Source organism: Cavia porcellus, unplaced genomic scaffold (genome assembly GCF_034190915.1).
Source record: "Cavia porcellus strain 051 isolate PalLab524CR breed Dunkin Hartley unplaced genomic scaffold, mCavPor4.1 scaffold_5, whole genome shotgun sequence".
NCBI lineage: Eukaryota > Metazoa > Chordata > Mammalia > Rodentia > Caviidae > Cavia > Cavia porcellus.
In genome coordinates, this window is record NW_026947488.1 from 28,760,528 (window position 1) to 28,779,485 (window position 18,958).

Below are 18,958 nucleotides of genomic sequence, written 5' to 3' on the forward strand. Positions count from 1 at the left end.
CTGATTTTGTGAGATTGGAATGAGCCCTTTTTCTTCCTTTCTTTCTCAAAGCCTTAAGAGGCCAGATCAGGTTCCAGGGCCACTTGGGAGTTGAGACCAGATGTGGTCAGCAGCTGCTCCAGGCCCACCACGTGCTAATCTACCACAGGGCAGAAGGAGAATCTTGTAAAGTGGTGCAAATCCTCCCAATTGACCTCATCTGTCTTTGTCAGCCTGAGTTGGGTAGTGACTCTGCAGATAGCATTCACATAGTCTTTCTCAGTTTTTACTCTAAGAAAAATGGAGAAGGCAAATTCATATGTGGCCCTCAGTGTCCAGGCAGGAGGCCCTGAGATCCTGGGCAGCTAGAGGAGGCTGGGCAGGGACACATGACTTAGAGCCTCCTCTCCTTAGACATAGCTACTTTGTCCTTATGTTTCATGCTTTGGGCTTCAGCATGGGCAGCTATTTCTAGAACAGGGTCTGCAGCTCTGAAATCATTTGAAAACTACCATGCTACTGACTAGAGTGCCTTTGAGGACTAGCCTTCTAGTGTCAAGTTATCTTGTGTCCTGTGGCTTGGGGCGTTCATACACTCAAACAAAAATACAGCCCCATTTCTGGTCCTGGGCAAGGCAAGTCAGCAGGGTAAACCAAAAGATGCCTGCAAGATGGGGGCAATGGGATGCACCCTCCTTTAGTGGTCCCTGTAGTAGCTGAGCAAGGCTGCAGACAATCCAGCTATGCCCTTCCAGCTATGCCCAGCAGGGCCTCCCACCCCCATCCACTCGCCCCACACCCCCAGTTCAGAGGATGTCTCCTTCTCTTCCACTTCTCTGGGGGACCCAAGCCCAAGAAGTATATGCCTGGTACTCCAGTGTGCATGACAAGACAACCAGCTCTGGTCTCCTGCTGGGGTCCCTGCCAAGGCCAAGAGAGTCACCCTTGGAGAGATAATTCTTGTGCCGTAAGGAGGCGCCTGCCTGTCCTGCCTGCAGCCCTCAGCAGAACACCAGGCCAAGGCCCACCTTGGACCTTTTAAAAATATCTCTGGGGAGCTGGGGATTTAGCTCAGCGGCATAAGCACCTGCCTTGCAAGCAGGCAGTCGTGAGTTCGATCCCTGGTACCGATAAAAAGGAAAAAGACAGAAAAAAAAAAAAAAATCTCTGGCCCAGGGCAGGTGAGCAAGCAGGCAGGCAGGCAGGCAGGGCTGCTCCTCTGGTGTGAACCTTGCCCTTCTTTCCCTGCTGACTGGGCACTCTCCTCCCCAAGTCTTCTGCTCAGCTCTTTGAGGCCTGCCCCAAAGGTTACTATGTCTCCAGGAAGTCCACAGGGTCAACTGTTGGCCAGAGTCAGCTACAGCCCTCCTCCTCACCCAGCATGCACCCAATCCCCTGCTCCTGCTGCCATCAGCCCCTCAACCAAGCCCATCTTCCCCCCAGCAGGTGCATTAGGAATAAGTCCCCCCAAGAGTTCCGGTAGCCCTAGGCTGAAGACATCTGCCCTTGCGCCTGGCAGGAAAGCCCCTCCCTCAGCCCTGCACAAAGGTTCTGTCTCCCATCTACCAGCTCCAGGCAGAGGCTCCAGGGTTTGCCCTTGCCCCTGACCTCTAGCGGAATGCAATCAGACAGGGAATTTGGAAGGGAGATAACTCATCAAGGAGCCTGCCTCTTCCACAGAACATCAAATCAGCTGAGAAATAACAATTGTGTCACCAAAATTAACTCGCCTTTGTGGAGGGCAGGAGTGGCCCCTGGAACTCGGCAGGCGGGCAAAGCTGGGAGCTTCTGCTCAGAGGCCTTTCCACAGCCTGGGGCAGCCCCGGCCTGCTGGCGACCGACCGCAGAGGTGGAGCCGGCATTCGTGCGCCGCCCGCAGGAGGAGCCGCGCTGTGCACCGGGAGGCAGGGCCGGCACAGGCCGAGCAGCCCCAGCCCTGGGCGAACTTTCCCAGCTAGGCTGCGAGAGGGCGGGAACGCTTGGGTGATGCTGCCCCTTAGTGGAGAAGAGCGGGAGGACCCGGCTGCAGGATGCAAGTGTGACACCTGCGACAGGAGCCGGGGCTGCAGGGACCTTTGGCTCCACAGGCAACAGCCAGGATCATCAGGTTTTCTAAAACCTAGAGCAAGCGGAGAAGGCTGGACCTCTGGCCCAAGGCCATTCCTCCTCACTCACCACCCAGACCTTTCCTGTTTCTTTCTCCCTTCTGCTTCTCCCTTCCCTCCTGCCTGCCAGCCCTTTCTTCTCTCTCTGGGGCCGTGTGACCTGGGGCACTGCCTCTAAAGAGCTGTGTGACCTCACATATGAGTTGTTTCACCGCTCTGGGCCTTAGTCACTAGAAACATAAGGGTCTCTAACAGCCAGCCCATCAACGTTGAACTGTCTGGTGCGAAGGGAGCCTCTCACAGCTCTTCCCTAACCTTGGGTTCTGTTTCTAGGCCAGAGCTAGTGAATTTGTAAGTGGGTCTCAGTTTATCCATGTCCAAGAGGGGATGTTTTTCATCCTACTCTAGAGTGATGCTCACTTTTCAGGGGCAACAATAAAATGTTCTGAGAGGAATGTTACTTATTAGAACAAGCTAAAGACTAGGTGATGTGATGCTGGGCATGGTGGCACATGGCTGTAATCCCAGCACTCAGGAGGCTGAGGCAGGAGTATTGCTGTGAGTTTGAGGCCAGCCTGAACTACATAGTGAGACTCTGTCTCAAAAAGATGCCCCCCCCAAAAAAAAAACTCCAGGTGATATTCAAATGCTTTGCCTTTGTAATTTTTAATCTCCTTTATTCAAGTTTTTAAAACAAATGGCTTTCTGCAGAAGTACAGGCTCATTCTTACAGCTCAGAATAGCTGACACTTGCCCCTGCTCCTCAAATTCCTGCCACTCCTGGAAAGGGCCATAGTACTTGCCACCAAAGCCAGACCTGGGTGACCCATTTGTCCCTATGGATCGAAATGATTGCAAACTGGTTCCTCCCTAGATCGCAGAGACCTACGCCTTCCTCCCGAGAGAGGCCGTGACCCGCTTCCTGATGAGCTGCACCGAATGTCAGAAGAGGATGCACTTTAACTCCAATGGCCTGGAACCCAAAGGTAGGGAGCCGTGGGTGAGGGCTGCTGAAGCAGGTGCTCCCACTGGAAGGGCCTGCCCTTTGCTGGCACAGGAGGGGAGCACAGGAAGAGCAGCTGTCACCATTACCAGGAGCCAGCGCGGGTCTGTCACACTGCCGGGGACCCTCATTTTGCCTTATTTAACTTTTTCTGAATGTTCAGGTAGAAGCCAGCGACCCCATTCCTCCTCCTGCTCTTCAAGGTACAGGCTGGCCCTTTGCTCCCAGCCAGGTTCCAGTGGAAAATGGGCACCGGCCCCAGAGCTCTGCTGTTCTGGCTGCCTGGGCCTCATGCTTGCCTCTGTTTCCAGACAGGCTCCCCGGGGATGCAAGGCACCCCTCGATTTGTGTGCACCCCTCGATTTGAGGTCTCAGGCCAGTAGGCCCATGGGGATGAATTAGAAGCTAGAATGTACAGACCACTTGAGAGCAGCCGGAGTGGGTCCTTGGGATCAGTGTCCATGCGTCCTTGCTCTGTCCTGACCAGCTAGGCCAACAAGGACCTCATCGCGCACAGGTGGCTTGGACTCAAGGGGATGGGCTGGCTTACTTGGGCAGTGTGGTTATCACTCTTCCCTGGGGGACAGCGTGCAGGTGGGCATCCCCAGTGCTCTATGGCAGCTCCTGGACTTGAGGCCGGCAGGCGTCTCTGAAGTTGAGAGTTCTGCCTGAGGATGGGAACAGAGTGGCAGCAGTGGAGGAGCTGCTTATCAGGGTGGTACCGGGTGGCATCCACAGGCGGGGGTAGGAAAAGTCAGCCACGGAACTGAGCAGCAACAGCCTTGGCCTCAGAACATGGCCAGTGGTGGTGTTTTCCTCTCATTGTCATGGTCCCTGATGCATGTTAGCAACTTCTGGTATCAGCTGACTGACCAAATTCAGAGGCCACCAGGCCATGGCTGCCTCATCCGGGCACATGGCTGGCTTCCAAACCTCCTGGCACTGGTTCCAGTGTTAGCTCAGAGCTTCAAGGCAGTGCTGTGCAAATACAGACTACACCTTGACCGCCGTGAGTCTCGGTTAAGTGATGGCATCTCTCTGAGCCTCAGTTTTTCCTCCAAGATTGGGTTAGCACCGGTCCCCCTCTGAGGGCTGCTAAGATTTGAAAAGTAGTCTACATGCCTGCATAGGACAAATGGGAACCTGAAGCTGTGGCTGTGGTGGCCGCTGTGATGAAGTAAGATGTCTGAATGACTCTGAGGACTCTTCCTGTGTGGCCCGGGCCTGCCTGAGTGGCTGCAACTCCTGAACCAATATGGCAAGTGGGCTGGGGGGACTTTCTCTGCCTCGCTGCCCACCCTACAGAGTCTAAGCCCCAGGGTCATTGCCCTGGATGTGCCTGCCTGAATCCTGCCCACCCTATCGCCCGCCCCTCCTGTTCTGTCCTGTTTCCATAGCAACTGGGGGAGTCAGCCTCGTGCTGCCTAGAGGAATAGAGGCAGGGCCAGAAGGGGCTGTGCCTGTGAGCTGCCCCGGGTGACTTCAGGCTCCACACTCCACACCCCTGCTCTGCGTCCCTGACAGTGCAGATACTCCTCACCTCCCCCCAGCTCCTCCCTGAAGACTGCAAGGTCTCCCATGGTCGTGCCAATCACAGTGGCGCGGCAGCAGGCTGCTTCCTCTCTCCCTGGCTGCCACCACTGCACCCCCACACCCCAGAAAGAGAAAGAAGGAGGGAGGGAGCTCACAGCCAGGAGCTGCCTGGAATATAAACTGGCTCAGTGGGCTTTGCTGAGCCTCTTTTAGAGGCTTGCTCCAGCAGGACAGAAAACATCCCTGCCTGTCCTCAGGGCATCACCATTTCAGGGTCCCAGGTATCAGCCTTCCCCATTCACAGGGCAAAATGTTGGGGGAGCATGAGACCATGTGGCCCATGGAGGAGTGTGGGCTTGGGATCAGCAGGCCTGGCTGTTCAGCCTGGTCCCCTGCTGTGTGTCCCTAGGCAGATGAGAGAACCTGTCTGGGCATCTGCCAGTCATAACAGCTATTAATGGAGAAGTGCTGGGTAAAGTCACTCAAGTTGGCCCTCCCGGGAGGCAGAGAATTCACATTCTCATCTTCAAAGTGGACAGGACACCTTCCTCTTGGGGCTGTGAAATGCAGGTGGATGAGATGAGCCATTAAAGTAGGGTACCTGGGCACCCTCGTCCTGTGTTCCCACCTGTGTTGTTGTACCATGGCACCCAGACACAAGGCTGCCAGTGCCCGGGTGACCCCTCAGAGAGATAAAAAAGCCAGCCTTCCCCAATGTGGCCCCCCAGGCGAGCACATTGTGTCCACATCCTGCACACACCATAGAAGGGAAGGCTTTGGTTTCTGGCAGCTACCTGTGGTGAGCTTTGGGGTCTGAAAGGCTCTCCTGTCCGCTAGATGGCCAGAGGCATCAGCCTGCTGGACTGACCTTGTAGCCGGCAGGTGTCCCCTCCCTTTTCCTGCCCTGGTGAGGGCCTGAGCTCCCTCACATCCCCGCCCGCTGCTGCATTGGTGGCCTCTGGCGTGGCAGCTCCTCTGGCTTGCTCAGGCACCAGTGCCATGCTGGTGCCCAGCCCCTCCCCTTTCCGCCTCCATCCTGAGTCAGGCCCCTTGTTCCTGTCCCAGGAAGGGGCAGGCTCAGCAGGGGACAGGATGGAGGCTTCTTGAGGGAGGCAGGGAGAATGCCTTGCTTCCCAGCCTCATGTTAGAAAGAAAGAAAGGAAGCTGAGTGGCCTCTCTGGCTCAGCAGTTTGTCCCCAGCAGCATAGCGGGGCCTGGACAGCCTTGCACCCCCGTCCCCCACGTGCCTGGAGCATAAACAAAGGAGCCAGCAGCAGCTGGAGGGTGGGAGATTCCAGGGCCTCCTGGCTGCCTGCTCCTCTTCCCTGCTCAGGGAGAGGGGCTGCATGGGCACATTTCCGTTTTCCTGATGTGACAGCTTGATGCTGCATGGTTGTAAACCCTGAGCTGCCAATGGATGCAGTGGTTCCACCTCCTCAGGGTACAAGCTGTCCACGCAGGTGATGGCTCCTTGGCAGCCGGATCCAGATGTATCTCAGGGCCCCCATGCCTGGGCCCTCCAGGTGCCTCTTGCTGTCCTTCCCCGCCCCAGCCCCTTTCAGCCTGTTCCTTGACCTGTGCAGAGTCTGTCCGATCTGGCCCCACACGCCGGTCTATTCTTTCTCAATTCTCACGCTCCCTGTGTGACTGAGGGAAAGTTGTGTGGCATCTCTGTGCAGTGTCGTTTCATCTGATACATGGGGGTACTGATACCAGCACCCACCTCATGGGGCTCTTGGGAGCATCAAGCAGAAGGGTCCACATGAAGCACTTTGCAATGCTCGGTGATCTTTTGCTGGGAGATTGAACGCAGGTCCTTCCAGTCTTGTCGCAAAGCTCTCCTGAGCTACTCCTGGGCCTCCGTCCACCTCCTCCAAGCTCCGATGGAATGCTCACATCCATATTCTATTTCCCTCCTGCCTGCCACATGCAGCCCGCCGTGCTCCTCAAAGGAGAACTTGCCTGCCCACTGGCTTCCCCTGGAGGATATCGTCCCACCCCTCCTGAGCTGGCCCCAGGCCTGGGAGCAGTTTCCAAGTCTGAGTCCCACGCACCAGGCCAGCTGCTGTCATGGCCTCCCTGTGCCAGGCCCTGCTTGCATCCTTGCCCTTCCATACGTCACCCACACCCACACCTTGTCGTGGGCACCCAGAACCCCAGAGGGGGAGCTCTTTGGTTCAGTAGGTGACAGCAAGAGAATCACCACCTTCTGTCTTGCCTAAAGCATTGGTGATCGATGGGTGCTGATGGTGCCAGCTGTGGGGGTTGGCAGTGGCCTTGGCCTGGGCAAAGCTCATCATCCCTGATTACTTTCAAGGCCATGGAAAACTAGGTCCAGTGCTTGAGTTGATTTCAGTTTTCTCTGGTCAGGAGGTGTTGACACCTTGGGGCACCTCCTCTGACTCTCCCCAGCAACCTGCTGGGTTATTTAGCCCAGTGCCCCTCGTGGACTCCTCACTCAGCCCTCTCCATGGTCACTGCCCACTGGGGCAATGCCATTGGGTTGTTGGTAGGCTCGGGTGTGGCTGCTGCCGTCTCAGTGAGCCCCAGGAGCCCCTCTTCCTTGTCAGGCTTCTGCCTGAGCCCCCCTGTCCTGGTGTGGGTCTCGCCTGTGAGCCTCTGGCTCCAGGCCTGCTCCTCCCCACTAATGGGGCTCAAAGACTTGGGGCTTCCACTGCCCAAAACCTCTTGTCCCCTTCTCACAATGGTGGCCGAGCCCCAGCCTCCTGTCGCCCTCCATGGCTCATTTCCTCTGGTCCACAAGGTGCCATGCCAGAAAGGTGTTCTCTGGTGGGTTTGTGTGTTTGACCAGGGCCAGGCATCCTGCCCACCTCTTCCAGGCCCAGGAAGTGGCTTCTGTTGTGTAAAGATGCTGCAGAGGGGACAGACCTGTGACGACCCCTCCTCCTGCCTCCCAGGAGTGCCATCCTGACCACTAGGCTGTGTTTTGTTTCATTTTCCTAATGCCAATTATAACTGACCTTATTATTTATTTATTTATTTATTTATTATTTATGAGATGGAGTTTCACTATGTAGCTTCGACGGGGCTCAAATTTGCCATCCTCCTGCCTCAGCCTTCAGGGTTCTGGGGTTACAGGTGTGTGGCACCACTCCCAGCCTTTGGGAATAATATGTTTCCCTAAGCATTCATGGCATTTCAACCAGGACGCAGGTGAATGTCAGGGAAAGAACACAGCCCACTCCCTGCCCCTGTGGACCTCCGCAAGTACCTTGTTCACCCACTGCTCACCAGACCAGCTCCTCATCTACAAGGAAATGAAACAGAAGCAAGGGTTCTCAGTCTGAAGAGTCACAGTCTGCCAGCAGGAACCCCAGCTCCTTCAGCAACACCACCTAGGCGAAGTCCCAGGAATGTTTGCTGTCACCTCCCGGCCACTGATTTCAGGGAATCAGGGCCTAAATGTACCCTGGGACTAAGGACTGCACGTCCAGGATAATGGTTACTTGGCTAGAGAGAGGCACAAAATGCATCTGATTTGCCTTACACACCAGCTGTCTGTGCCAATGACATCCTGCCCCCAAATCAGGAGGGAGCTCTTTAAAAAGGGGACTCTGGGGCAGGTGAGCCACTTGAAGCCAGTTTCTGACACCTGTTAAGTGACACTTCTTCCCTCAAAGAACAAAAAATGAAACACTCTTCATGGGTGACAACATAGCTGAAAATCAAGACGGACTTCTGCGTTTTTATAAAACTTGGTAACAACTGTAAACATGCCTAGTGGAGCCCTGGTCCTGGGGCCATCTGACCTGGAGTCCTCTGTCTGCAGGGCTGTCCCAACCCTGGTCCAGTGGCATTTCCCTTTGTCCTGTCTGTCCCCCATGTTTGCTGGAGTTTTCTTCTTTTTTGTGGCAAAATATTTATAGTATAAACTTTGCCATCTTACTGTTTACTTGTACCATTTAAAGACATTAATTGTCACTACCTATTTCCAAAAGTTTTTCAGCACCCCAAATAGATAACTGTATCTTTTTAGAAGGATGCCAGGTAACCTGTATTCTACATTCCATCTGTGAGTGTGCCCGCTCAAGCTATTTCACACACACGAATTGTACAGTGTTTGTCCTTCTGTGTTGGCCTCTTTGTTTTGGTTGCTGGCTCAGAAGAGGCAGATACAGTGAGTCATCCTAGCCCAGGAGAGATTGCATTCACTTCCACGGGCCCTGTCTCTCGGGTGTGGTCGAGACAGAGGAGGGCAGGCTGGGGCTAATCAAGAGTCTTTCTCCCTTCTCACACTGCTCAGATCCCATCTCCTTAGTGGAACCACAGGATCTTTTGCTCAAAGGCCTGGGGTGACACCAACCTGGTCTGAGGTCATTTGGGGCAGGAGAAAGCTAGAGAGCAGGTAGTCAGGACTGTTGGCCTTGCAGCTTGACCAGAGATTTCAGGAGTCATCAAATATTTCTGCTTTCTGACCCATGAACTCCATTTCTTGAAATCAGTTCTAAAAGGAAAAAGATCAGAAATATGGGTCAATATTTATATACGGAAGTGTTTCCTGCAGTGATGTTTATAATAGCTTCAGTGAGAAACAACCCAAATAACCAATCATAAGGGAATGGCTTAAGTAAATTATAGTAAACTATTATGCAGTTCTAAAAATTATATCTGCAAAAAAAAAAGAGCTTTAATGGTTACAAATACCCATGACAAAATGTTAAACAAAACAAACCCCTACCCCCACAACCCTTTTCTTTAAGCAGACTATAATTCGTCATATGCATTGTGATATCAAATATGTAAAGGAGAAATATGGAAAGGGAAAAAATAAACAGAAGCATATGCCGAGCTGCTTGGTACAATTATGGCTTTTTAAACTTTCCTTTACATCTCTCTGCACTTTGCAGATTCTCTACAAAAAGAACATGCATTGCTTTGATCTTCTGGGCAGCAAAGCAACACATGGGAGGAATATGCCCCTCTGTATGTGATTAAGGAGGAACCAGCATTTGGGAAGGCCGGGGTGCCAGGGGCCTGGTCTAGACCTGTGAGCCATATGGGACCTGGGGGAATATTGTGGGGCCTCAGCTGGGGTGGAGTACATGGCAGGTGTTTGCCAGGAAGAGAGCTGACTCGGACCAGAATGGAAGCTTGAATGCCTTCAGGGGCCTAGCAGGAATTCTAACTGAGCAAAGGCGTGCCAGAGGATAATCTGTATGTGTAGGAGGGTGGCAAACAGGATACATACCCTGTCTGGGGAAAACGGCCACTGCCACCCATCATGTGGCTTGGTTAGCCACATCTTCCATTTTTCAAAGAAGCCAAACTTTCGCATCCTTAACATGTGAAATGTCTTATTGTGAACCCTCACTACTGCCAACTGGCAAGTGTTTTCAACATGAGGCAGCCCCACTACAGGCCAGCTGTGGTGGACAGGTCACCAGTAAGTGCTTCTGGTCTGTTCCTTCCCAGAGGCCACTTCCTCGGAGTTGAATTCTGCATGTAGGTCACAGGCCCCAGCATAGACTGAAGGGGTTTCCTTTTGTTCTTCCTACCAGAAAATGAGCCTGCGTCTCCTCTGGTCTCCGGGATCATTGATTACAACATGCCCCTCACCTCCACGTACTTGAAGCAGATGAAGCTGCGAGTGATGAATTCCCAGGAGCAGGTAAGGCTGCTGTCCCCCATCGCCCACCTGGAGGCGTCCTCACTCTCCTGGTTGAGGCCGAGGCCTTCCCTGTGCCTGTGCTGAGGGCTGGGCCTGTGTAAACACACTGGCAATCAAAGAGGCCTTATCTGGTCATCTGAGCATGCAGCAGGCAGAGGGAAGGAAGGAACGCCTTCCTCCTCGGAGGGTCTGCTGGGCGGGCGCCCTGCTGGGGCTTCATGAGACCTCAGAAGAGCTGTCCCCAAGACCTGGGCTCTGTTCTGCCCAGTGTCTGCTGTGTCACTGGCCTCCTTTCCCCAGGGAGTTGTGAGAGAGAAGCCCTGGCCACCCCCCTGTGGCCTCTGTCTCTCTTGGGGCCCGGGTGAGCCAGGAGCACAGGACTTGGAGGGTAGCCCAAGCTAGATAAGGCCTTGGGGCCTCTGGCTGTCCTAGGCCCCCAGCTGTGGCTTGCCAAGGGCTGCCAGGTACCATAGAAACAAACAGTGAATAGAAACACCCTCCTCCTGCCTCCCCGAACACCTTCTGACTTCTCTGGGCAGGCAGCAAAGGCCTGGGCAAGGGCCACCCTTTGTTGCTACCACAGCCTGAGACCACGGTGATAATTTCTCCCCTCCAGTTTCAAGTGCTCTCTCATCTCTGGTGCCATCTGAACCCACCAGCTCCTCAGGCCTGACCAGGGAACAGCTGTCATTCCCCCAGGGAAGGACAGAGCAGAACTCCAGTCTGACAACTGGCACACTGCTCGGTCCTGTGCCGCTGGTCGCCTTGACAACGTGAGCGTCTGTGTGTGGGGTTGATGGCTTGAGGCTGGCTCCTTAGTGATGTGGCCGGATGTGTTTGGATCACCCTGAGTCTGTGTTATCACGTTGGAGGATTTAGACTGCTTGGCCTGAGTGTGTGAGGCTGTGCCCTCCAGGGCCCACGCCGTGTCCAGCCCCTGGAGGCCGAGTGAAGTCTGCTTTGCTGCTGAAGCCAGAGCTGTCTGCATCTGTGTCTTCTCACCTGTGTGCCTGTCCTGTGATGGTTGCATCAAAAGTCATCTCACTGGGGTTGGATTTGTGACTCACAAGGACCACATTGTTTGTGCTGTGGATCTGCCAGTCACCAGGGTATTCCTTTTATTAGTAGTTAGAACATCTCAGCTGTACTGTGCGGTCTTCTGACTGTTGCTGAGGAGTAACTCATGGCTGTTGTCTTCCTATCCCACCCACATTATCACTTCTTGTCCATTCCTCGCCACCACGCTCACCTGTTACCACAGAGTGCAAGATCTAGAACCACACACAGCCCCCTTGCTTGCCCCCTCCCAGGATAGGCTGCTGGGTGTGATCCCAACACGGCCAGTAAGTCAGAGAACCACAAGCTGTGATGTACTGGTGGATCCTCTTAGCTTTTATTTGGCTTTTAAGATCATGTGTGTTGTGTGTCAAGTGCTTTAATAAGGATTCAGGAGCCAGGCATGGTGGCACAAGCTTGTAATCCTGGCACTTGGGAGGCTGAGGCAGGAGAAGTGCTGCAAGTTCAAGGCCAGCCTGGGCTATAAAGCAAACTGAAGGCCAGCTTACACTGTATAGAGAGGCCCTGTCTCAAAAAGACCAAACAAACAAACAAAAAAGATTCAGCCATTTGCAAATACTTATGCAGCTGTATTCTGTGTGCCAGGCTCCATGGTAAATAAAATACCGTCATTCCTAGGTCTCCTTGTGACCCATCGGGAGATGGACAGTCAGAGGAAAATGACACACAAATGCTAGTTCATAGCAGGTGGCTTTAAGCAGTTGAAGAAATGACACATCAGTCACCTTTTTGTGGCAGTGAGGAGGGTCAGGCAGGGAGCATGGTGCTGTGGGCACATGGGTAGCAGAGCAGGCTGAGGCAGAGGCCATGGGAAGGCTTGCTGCAAAAAAAAAGGAGGTATCAGCTGAGTTATAGATCTGAAAAGAAGAGCATCCCAGGCTGAGGGGCATCTTGTGCAAAGGCCCTGTAATATAAAGAAAGACAATGCCCACAGTGATCAGAGGGGTGAGCATGGCTAGAGCAAAGAATGAGAAGTCTGCTGCTGAAGAAAAACAGGGAAAACAAAGCACTTGGTAAGTGAGACAAAACTAATATTCGTGAAAGATAGGGCAGGGGCAAGCATTGTCCCAGGGTGCTTTGGGACCCCAGCGGGGCTGACGGTGTTAGCGTCGCCTTTGAGAATAGCATGCTTCTTCTTGTACCACAGCAGCAGATGACAGTGCAGACCCTCCTTGCACCACCTGGCAAGCGAGGTGGCATCCCGCCTCTGCCTCAGGCTCCCGCCTGTCGGCCTCCAGCACCCCAGCACAGTGAGAGCTTCCACGACCTCAGCCTCGAAGGCGGCAATGCTGTCCCTGTTTGCAGCAGAGCACATGGTAAAACAAGAGATCACACTGCTCTGCAGCGACGAGGAGGGGCCAAGGGCCAGAAACCTTTGAGTCTTCAGCTTAGTTGGAACTAAAAATACACAGCCTTGAATTAGCAGCTTCTTTCTCATACAGCACCAGTAGAGCAGGGCTGTCCTTGGGGTGGGCACAGCGCAGCCTGGCACAGGTTCCTGCTGCTGGTGCTTTGAAGCTGGTGTTATTCTGTGACTCTGGCCACAAGTGCCAGCAGAGGACACCTGAGTGTTGTGGCTGGGTACCATGTGAATGACCTGAGTGCTGTGCAAAGCTTTATAGCTAAAACTCGAGGTAAGATAAGTCCCTTTTGGGGGGTACCAGGGATTGAACTGGGGGCTGTGCTGCAGCCCTGGCCTTTAAAAAAATTTTTTTTTTTTATTTTGGGACAGGGTCTCACTAAGTTGCTAAATTACCCAGGCTGAGCTCAAACCTAGCATCTTCCTGCCTCAGCGTCCCTGAGTGTTTGTACTTCGGCCTGGAGTTTTTTCTTTTGACACTGCACACCCAGGATACAGTGCTAACACACAGTACCTGCCCTCACCTTGCTTTGGTCAGATGTTGGGCAGTGGGGTTTTTCTGAGGGCTGGACAGGACGGGGTCACTGTAGTCCAGCTGTGTCCGATCAGCATGCTGGGAAGCGAGTCCTTCTCCACGAAGGGCGTGAGGTCATGTGGAATCTAGAGCAGGGGCCAGGGGCATTGCCACGTGGTGGAGCCACTGTACGAACAAGGCCCTGGGCTCCATCCTCAGCACCACAAAACAAAAACCCAGTGACAACAGAGGAAAAACATTCTTCCATGGGCCTGGTGCAACATAGCAAATATTTTTGGTGTCCTCAGAGTGCAAGGTGGTGAGAGTCTGGCTCCCCTAAAACCCAGCCCCCAGGAGCTGTGACCAGAGGGGCCACAGTCAGCTAAAACCATGGGGCTGTTTCCATACCCAGAAGTAAAATTGAAATCATTTTTAGTTATGCAGGTGAAGAATCCATCACCCTCCAGACAGCAGGCAGGAGCTTTGTGAAGTGTGGCTGCCTTAGGGAAGGGTTGGGGTACTGTCTGGTGAGCCAAGCCACACTCTTGGGTGCCCAGCTGCCAAGTTTCCAGATCCCTTTCCAGGGCAGGTGCAACACACACTCAGAGGCATGCTGGCATTTCTTTTTCTGATTTTTTTTTCATTTGGTTTTCTTTTATCCTTGTTTTTCCTAATTACACAAGTAAACATGTGTCCTTACTAGAAAGATCATTAGCAAAAGAGCAAGGTCATAATGATAAAAATTACCAATGTCCCTGTTGGGTGAGCTGATTTATTCTATAATTCCAATACTGTATTCAGGAGGCTGAGGCAGGAAGGTCAGAAGTTTGAGTTCCACCTAGACAACATGGTAAGACCTTGTCTCATATAAAGGGGGCCGGGTGTGGTGCCTCATGCCTGTAATCCCAGCACTCGGGAGGCTGAGGCAGGAGGACCGTTGTGAGTTCGAGACCAGTCTGGGCTACAGAGTGAGCTCAAGGCCAGCCTGAACTGCGTAGAGAGACCTTGTCTCAAAAAGAAAAAATAAATAAATAAAAAATAAAATAAAGTAGGGGAAAGAAAAGGCAGTAATGTAGGCTCAGTGGTAGAGCAGCCTGGTACTCAGTCCCTGAGTAACACACACACACACACACCAGCATCTCACCACTGAGATCGCTGTGAATACTTTGGTGTCTTCCCTTCCACACTGCTGAATATAAAGGGAATTAGCCTGGCTTGCTTCTCTGCTGCCCATTCCCCTGTTATTTTCTGTCTCTTTGTCCCCTGGGTCTTCATGTCCCACCTGTCAGATAAGCGGGCTTTGTAGCTCTGTGATCACTTGCATGAATCCTGCCCCCCATGTGCATGCGCTGAGCCAGGTTCTGGTTCATGTGCCAAGGGACAGTGGTGAGTGGAGCCAAGTCCTCGCCCTCTGGGTCATACGGTTCAGTGACAGGGACACAGGAAACTCACATGAACTCTGTAGGGTCTTCAGGAAGTGTTCAGAGGAGCAGCCAAGCAGGGAGCCAGTGGGGGGGTGCTGGTTTGGGCAGAGGCGTTGCTGATCGGCCACCTGTTCTGTGTCCAGCACTTACTGCCCTTGGCCCCATGTCCTCTGGACTCATGAGGTCACATCACTACCCTCACGCTATGGACTTGATAATGAGGCTCGGAAGGGTTGAGCCCTGGGCCGAGGTCATGCAACCACTAAAAGGAGTAGAAATCCCCAAGCCTCCATATCTACCAAGGCACCGAGCTGTGTCCCTCACACGGCCCAGGTGAGGCTGTGCCCATGAGAATCAGCAGCAGGCTCCCAGGCAGGCGCCGCCCGTGGCTTGGAGAAGAGATGTTTGGTGGAGGTGCCAGCCTAGGATCTGGGGCGTTGCCTTAAATATTGTGAAAATCAGGAAGTGGAGGGGAGGAAGTTGGCTGTGCATGTCAGGCTGTCTGCATGTGTGTGCTCACACCTGTGTGTGCTTTGGTGGTCCTGGGGACTGAACCCAGAGCCTTCGCACTGAGCTACATCCCCAGCACCTCACCTTCACCCCTTTTGAGACAAGATCTTGATAAGTCATTAAGTTGCTGGGCTTGAACGTTTTCTGCCTAGCAAGCACAAGGTCCTGAGTTTGATTCCTGATACAGAGAGAGAGAGAGAGAGAGAGAGAGAGAGAGAGAGAGAGAGAGAGAGAGACAGATAACTTTCTACCTTGCCTCGGTCTCCTAGAGTGCTGGGAGTACAGGCATGCAGCAGCACACCCAGCTTACATATAAAATTTAATGTCCACATTATCCTGCTCTTCCTGAGGTTGCAGTGTGTGAGCCAAGACCTTGCTGGAGAGATCGGAGGTGGAGGCAGGGACCATCCCCATGCATGCTCTATTTACACGAGAGGAGGCTCTGCTCCCTGCTCCCTCTGCTCTGCAACCCCCATCCCAGCTGGAGCTGTGTCCAAGAAGGCTGCGGGTATCTGCCTCCTCCCTCCAGCTCAGGCAGCACTATAAGTCCCGCTAATGGTTTTAATGTCCTCCCAGCAGCCTGTGAAGTGGTGTGCTGCTCCATTGTCTAAGCCCACGTGATGCAGGAGGCTCTTGCTAGCCTCCATTAACCTCTGCCTCCTTCTCCCCTACTGTTCTGTCCTGGCCCAGAGTTTTCCCAGGGTCCTGGAGGGTGGGGGAGACCAGGTAGCCCCTCTTCCTGAGGGGCACACATGTGAGACTCAGTTGGAATCTCCAGATTACTGGCTCTCCTGCTTCTCAGAGCAAGCCAGTCTGCAGCCACTGTCAGCCTGGATTCCCACCCACCACCCACTGCACTTGCTGACAAGCTGGCCACTCTGGGGTCAGGCAGCAGGAGCAGCTCTGCCACCTGGGAGCTGTGTAACTTGGGGCAAATTGCTCTGATTCTCTGTGCTGCTTTTTCTGCGTTAGTTGCTTGAGAGTAATAATGATGCACCTACCTCCTCCTGAAAGGATGATCCTAAAAGTCAAACGGCAAAGTCTGGTGAGTGCTTAGCACGCGCTGGGCTCCCAAGAAGACTGTGGGAAGTCTCAGTGACCAGCACAGCTCCTAATACTGTGCCATGCAGTGTGTGTTTGACAGACTTAGCAATGACCTGCACCAGAGGCCAGGGCCATAACCATGGGGACACGCATGTGGGCACCCTCGTGGAGTCCTTCATCCATGCAACAGGAGACAGAGACACGAAGGGCCTAGAAACTCAGCTTTATGATGGGCTTTGGGCAGGAGAGAGAGCCTGGGACAGATCTGGTGGCCTGTGAGGCCAGAGCCAGTGTGGGAAATAGGAGGAGGAGAAGGAGGAGGTGGAGGAGGAGGAGGGGTCCACCTGAGCCCCACAGCAGACGAAGATTTGAGCAGGAACTTTGTTGGACTCCTGATGCTTCCTCAAGTGTGGAAGAAAGCAAGCCCATCCTGAAAAAACTCCTACATTCACATTTTATTTTCTTGGTTGGGTTTTTTGCAGTGCTAGGGATGGAACCCAGGGCCACACATCTGCTAAGCCAGCCTCTCCCTGGTGCTCCACCCTCACACCCTGTATTCGAGTTTTAGAAAAATCGTGGTAAATAGATATAAGGTAAAATGTGCCATTTAAACCACTTTTAAGAGTATAATTCCATGGCATTGGGGATATTCACAAAGCTGTGCAACTATCACTGTTTCCAAAAACTTCATCACCTGTCTTAGTCTCTTGCTTGTTGCTGGGACACAGGACCCAACACCCACACTGAAAGGGAGCAGAGGTTAGCCTTGGCTCAGGGTCCATAGTCCGCTGGCCCCACGCAAGACAGCACAGCACAGCACAGGGGCAAGCAGTGTGGAGGGAAAGCAGCGCCTGCCTCAGCATACAGGAACAGAGAGGAGGGAAGAGCTGGGCGGGAGACAGCCTTCTGGGCCCCGCCCCAGGGACCCACCTCCTAACAGCAAATCAGCTGTGAACCTGTAAGCCAGTCACCACCCCAGGCCTCACCCATGAACACATGAGGCTTTGGGGGACATTTAGATATAAACCATAACATCACCCCAATCAGAAACTCTGCACCCATTAAACACCGGCTTCCCATTTCCCCTTCCCCGAGCCCCTGGTAATCTCTGTTCTACTTTCTGTCTTTGAATTTTGACTGTTCTTGAGACTTCACATAAAGGGAATCACAAGGCATTTGTCCTTTTATGTCTGGCTGCTTTCTCTTAACATACAATAATTTTAAGGCTCCTCAGTGTCAAGGTCTGCGCCAGGACTTCATTCCTTTTCATCGCCAGATAATATTCCATTGTCAAATACAGCCTATTTTGTTTCTCTGTCCATCTATCAGTAAACATTTGAGTGGTTTTCACTTTTTGGCTAACCACAGTCATTTTTGGGTAGGGGTGGAGACTAGGAATTGAACCCAGGCCTCATGCTGTACAACTGAGCTGCATCCCCAGCCCTTGCTTAAAATTTCTTTTTCTTTCTTTTTTTTTTTTTATCGGTACCAGGGATCGAACTCACAACTGCACACTTGCAAGGCAGGCGCTTATGCCGCTGAGCTAAATCCCCAGCTCCTAAAATTTCATTTTGGTAAATAAATAAATAAATAAATAACATTTCATTTTGAGACAAGGTCCTGGTTAAGCTGCCCAGGCTGGCCTCAAGTTTGCCTTGGCCTCCCGAGTAGCTGAGATCACCGGCAGGCACCACCACACCTAGAGACCAGATTCACTCTGCAATCGTGGTCTTTTGAGTGAGGAAACACTACAGCAGCAGGATTCTGTCCCTCAGCTGTCTCTCCACCCTTCTCCCTCTTTCTTTTCCCTTGGACCCTTGGACCTCTGCCCTGCTCAGAAGGACCCCAAGAATACAGGCAGGCTCACGGGAGGAGCACGGCCGCCGACCACAGTGCAGACCTGTCTCTCTGTCAAACAGTGCCTGACTCACGGGTCTGCGACCGGGAAGCCCACAGTGCGGCCCTGGACCAACCATAAGGTTCACAGCCCATAGCAAAACTCTTCCTCTCTGCTGCCAGGGCTTCCCACACGGGGCAGGCACAGGCGTGGGGCAGAGCAGAAGGGGGCACAGCTTTGTTTGCTGTGGTGGCTCAGTGCGTGAGGCCAAGGGTGGTCTCTCAGAATGATCCACATGGGATAGAAATGGAATGCAGAACTGCTAAACGGGTGGAGGGGAAAGAAAGACAGAAGATTGTCCAGTCCTGGAGGAGGGATTACATGGGAGAACGGAAGCACTGAATCCGTGTAACAGTTTTGGAAGTCTGGCCGTTTTCACTACATTGGTTCTTCCTACCCAAGAGCGCGGGGTGTCTCTCCATTTTCTGATATCCTCTTGATCTCGTTTTTCAGAGTGCTGTAGTTTTCAATGTAGAGATCTTTTACATTCCTCATTAGATTATTCCTAGGTATTTCATTGTTTTGGATGCTATTGTAACAGATATTGTTTCCCTGATTTCTCTCGCAGTGAGTTTGTTATTCATGTATAGGAAGGCTATTGATTTTTGAGTGTTGACTTTGTCACCAACTACGTGACTTATTTGCTTATTAAACCTAGAAGTCTTTTGGTGGAGTTTTTGGGGTCTTCTAAGTAAAATATCATGTCATCTGCATACGACGATAGTTTAACTTCTTGGGGGAATAAAAGCAAAAACCAACAAAAAGAGAGCTAAGAAATGGAGAATAAGAAGTCAGCTACCAGGAAAAAGACCAACATGAATCACAATAAATATGCATGAGTTAAATTCTACCACATAGCATCAGAAAGGATCAGACCAGCTTT

At 52.7% G+C, this 18,958-nt stretch overlaps 1 protein-coding gene across 7 annotated transcripts in view; it reads left to right on the top strand.

Moving 5' to 3' along the window:
• Positions 1-18,958, top strand: part of Nol4l (nucleolar protein 4 like) — a 115,002-nt gene that overhangs the window by 45,791 nt on the left and 50,253 nt on the right. For 6 of the 7 annotated variants that reach the window (XR_010047420.1, XM_063248534.1, XM_063248532.1 and 3 more), the window contains exons 3-4: positions 2,959-3,070; positions 10,140-10,249. Coding sequence is in view for 6 of the 7 variants with exons in the window: in XM_063248534.1 (XP_063104604.1) it covers positions 2,959-3,070; positions 10,140-10,249 (222 nt within the window). In the remaining variant the exon portion in view is untranslated. Of the gene's footprint in view, positions 1-2,958; positions 3,071-10,139; positions 10,250-10,865; positions 17,529-18,958 lie in introns of those variants that run through there. The other variant, XM_063248536.1, reaches the window with a different exon arrangement.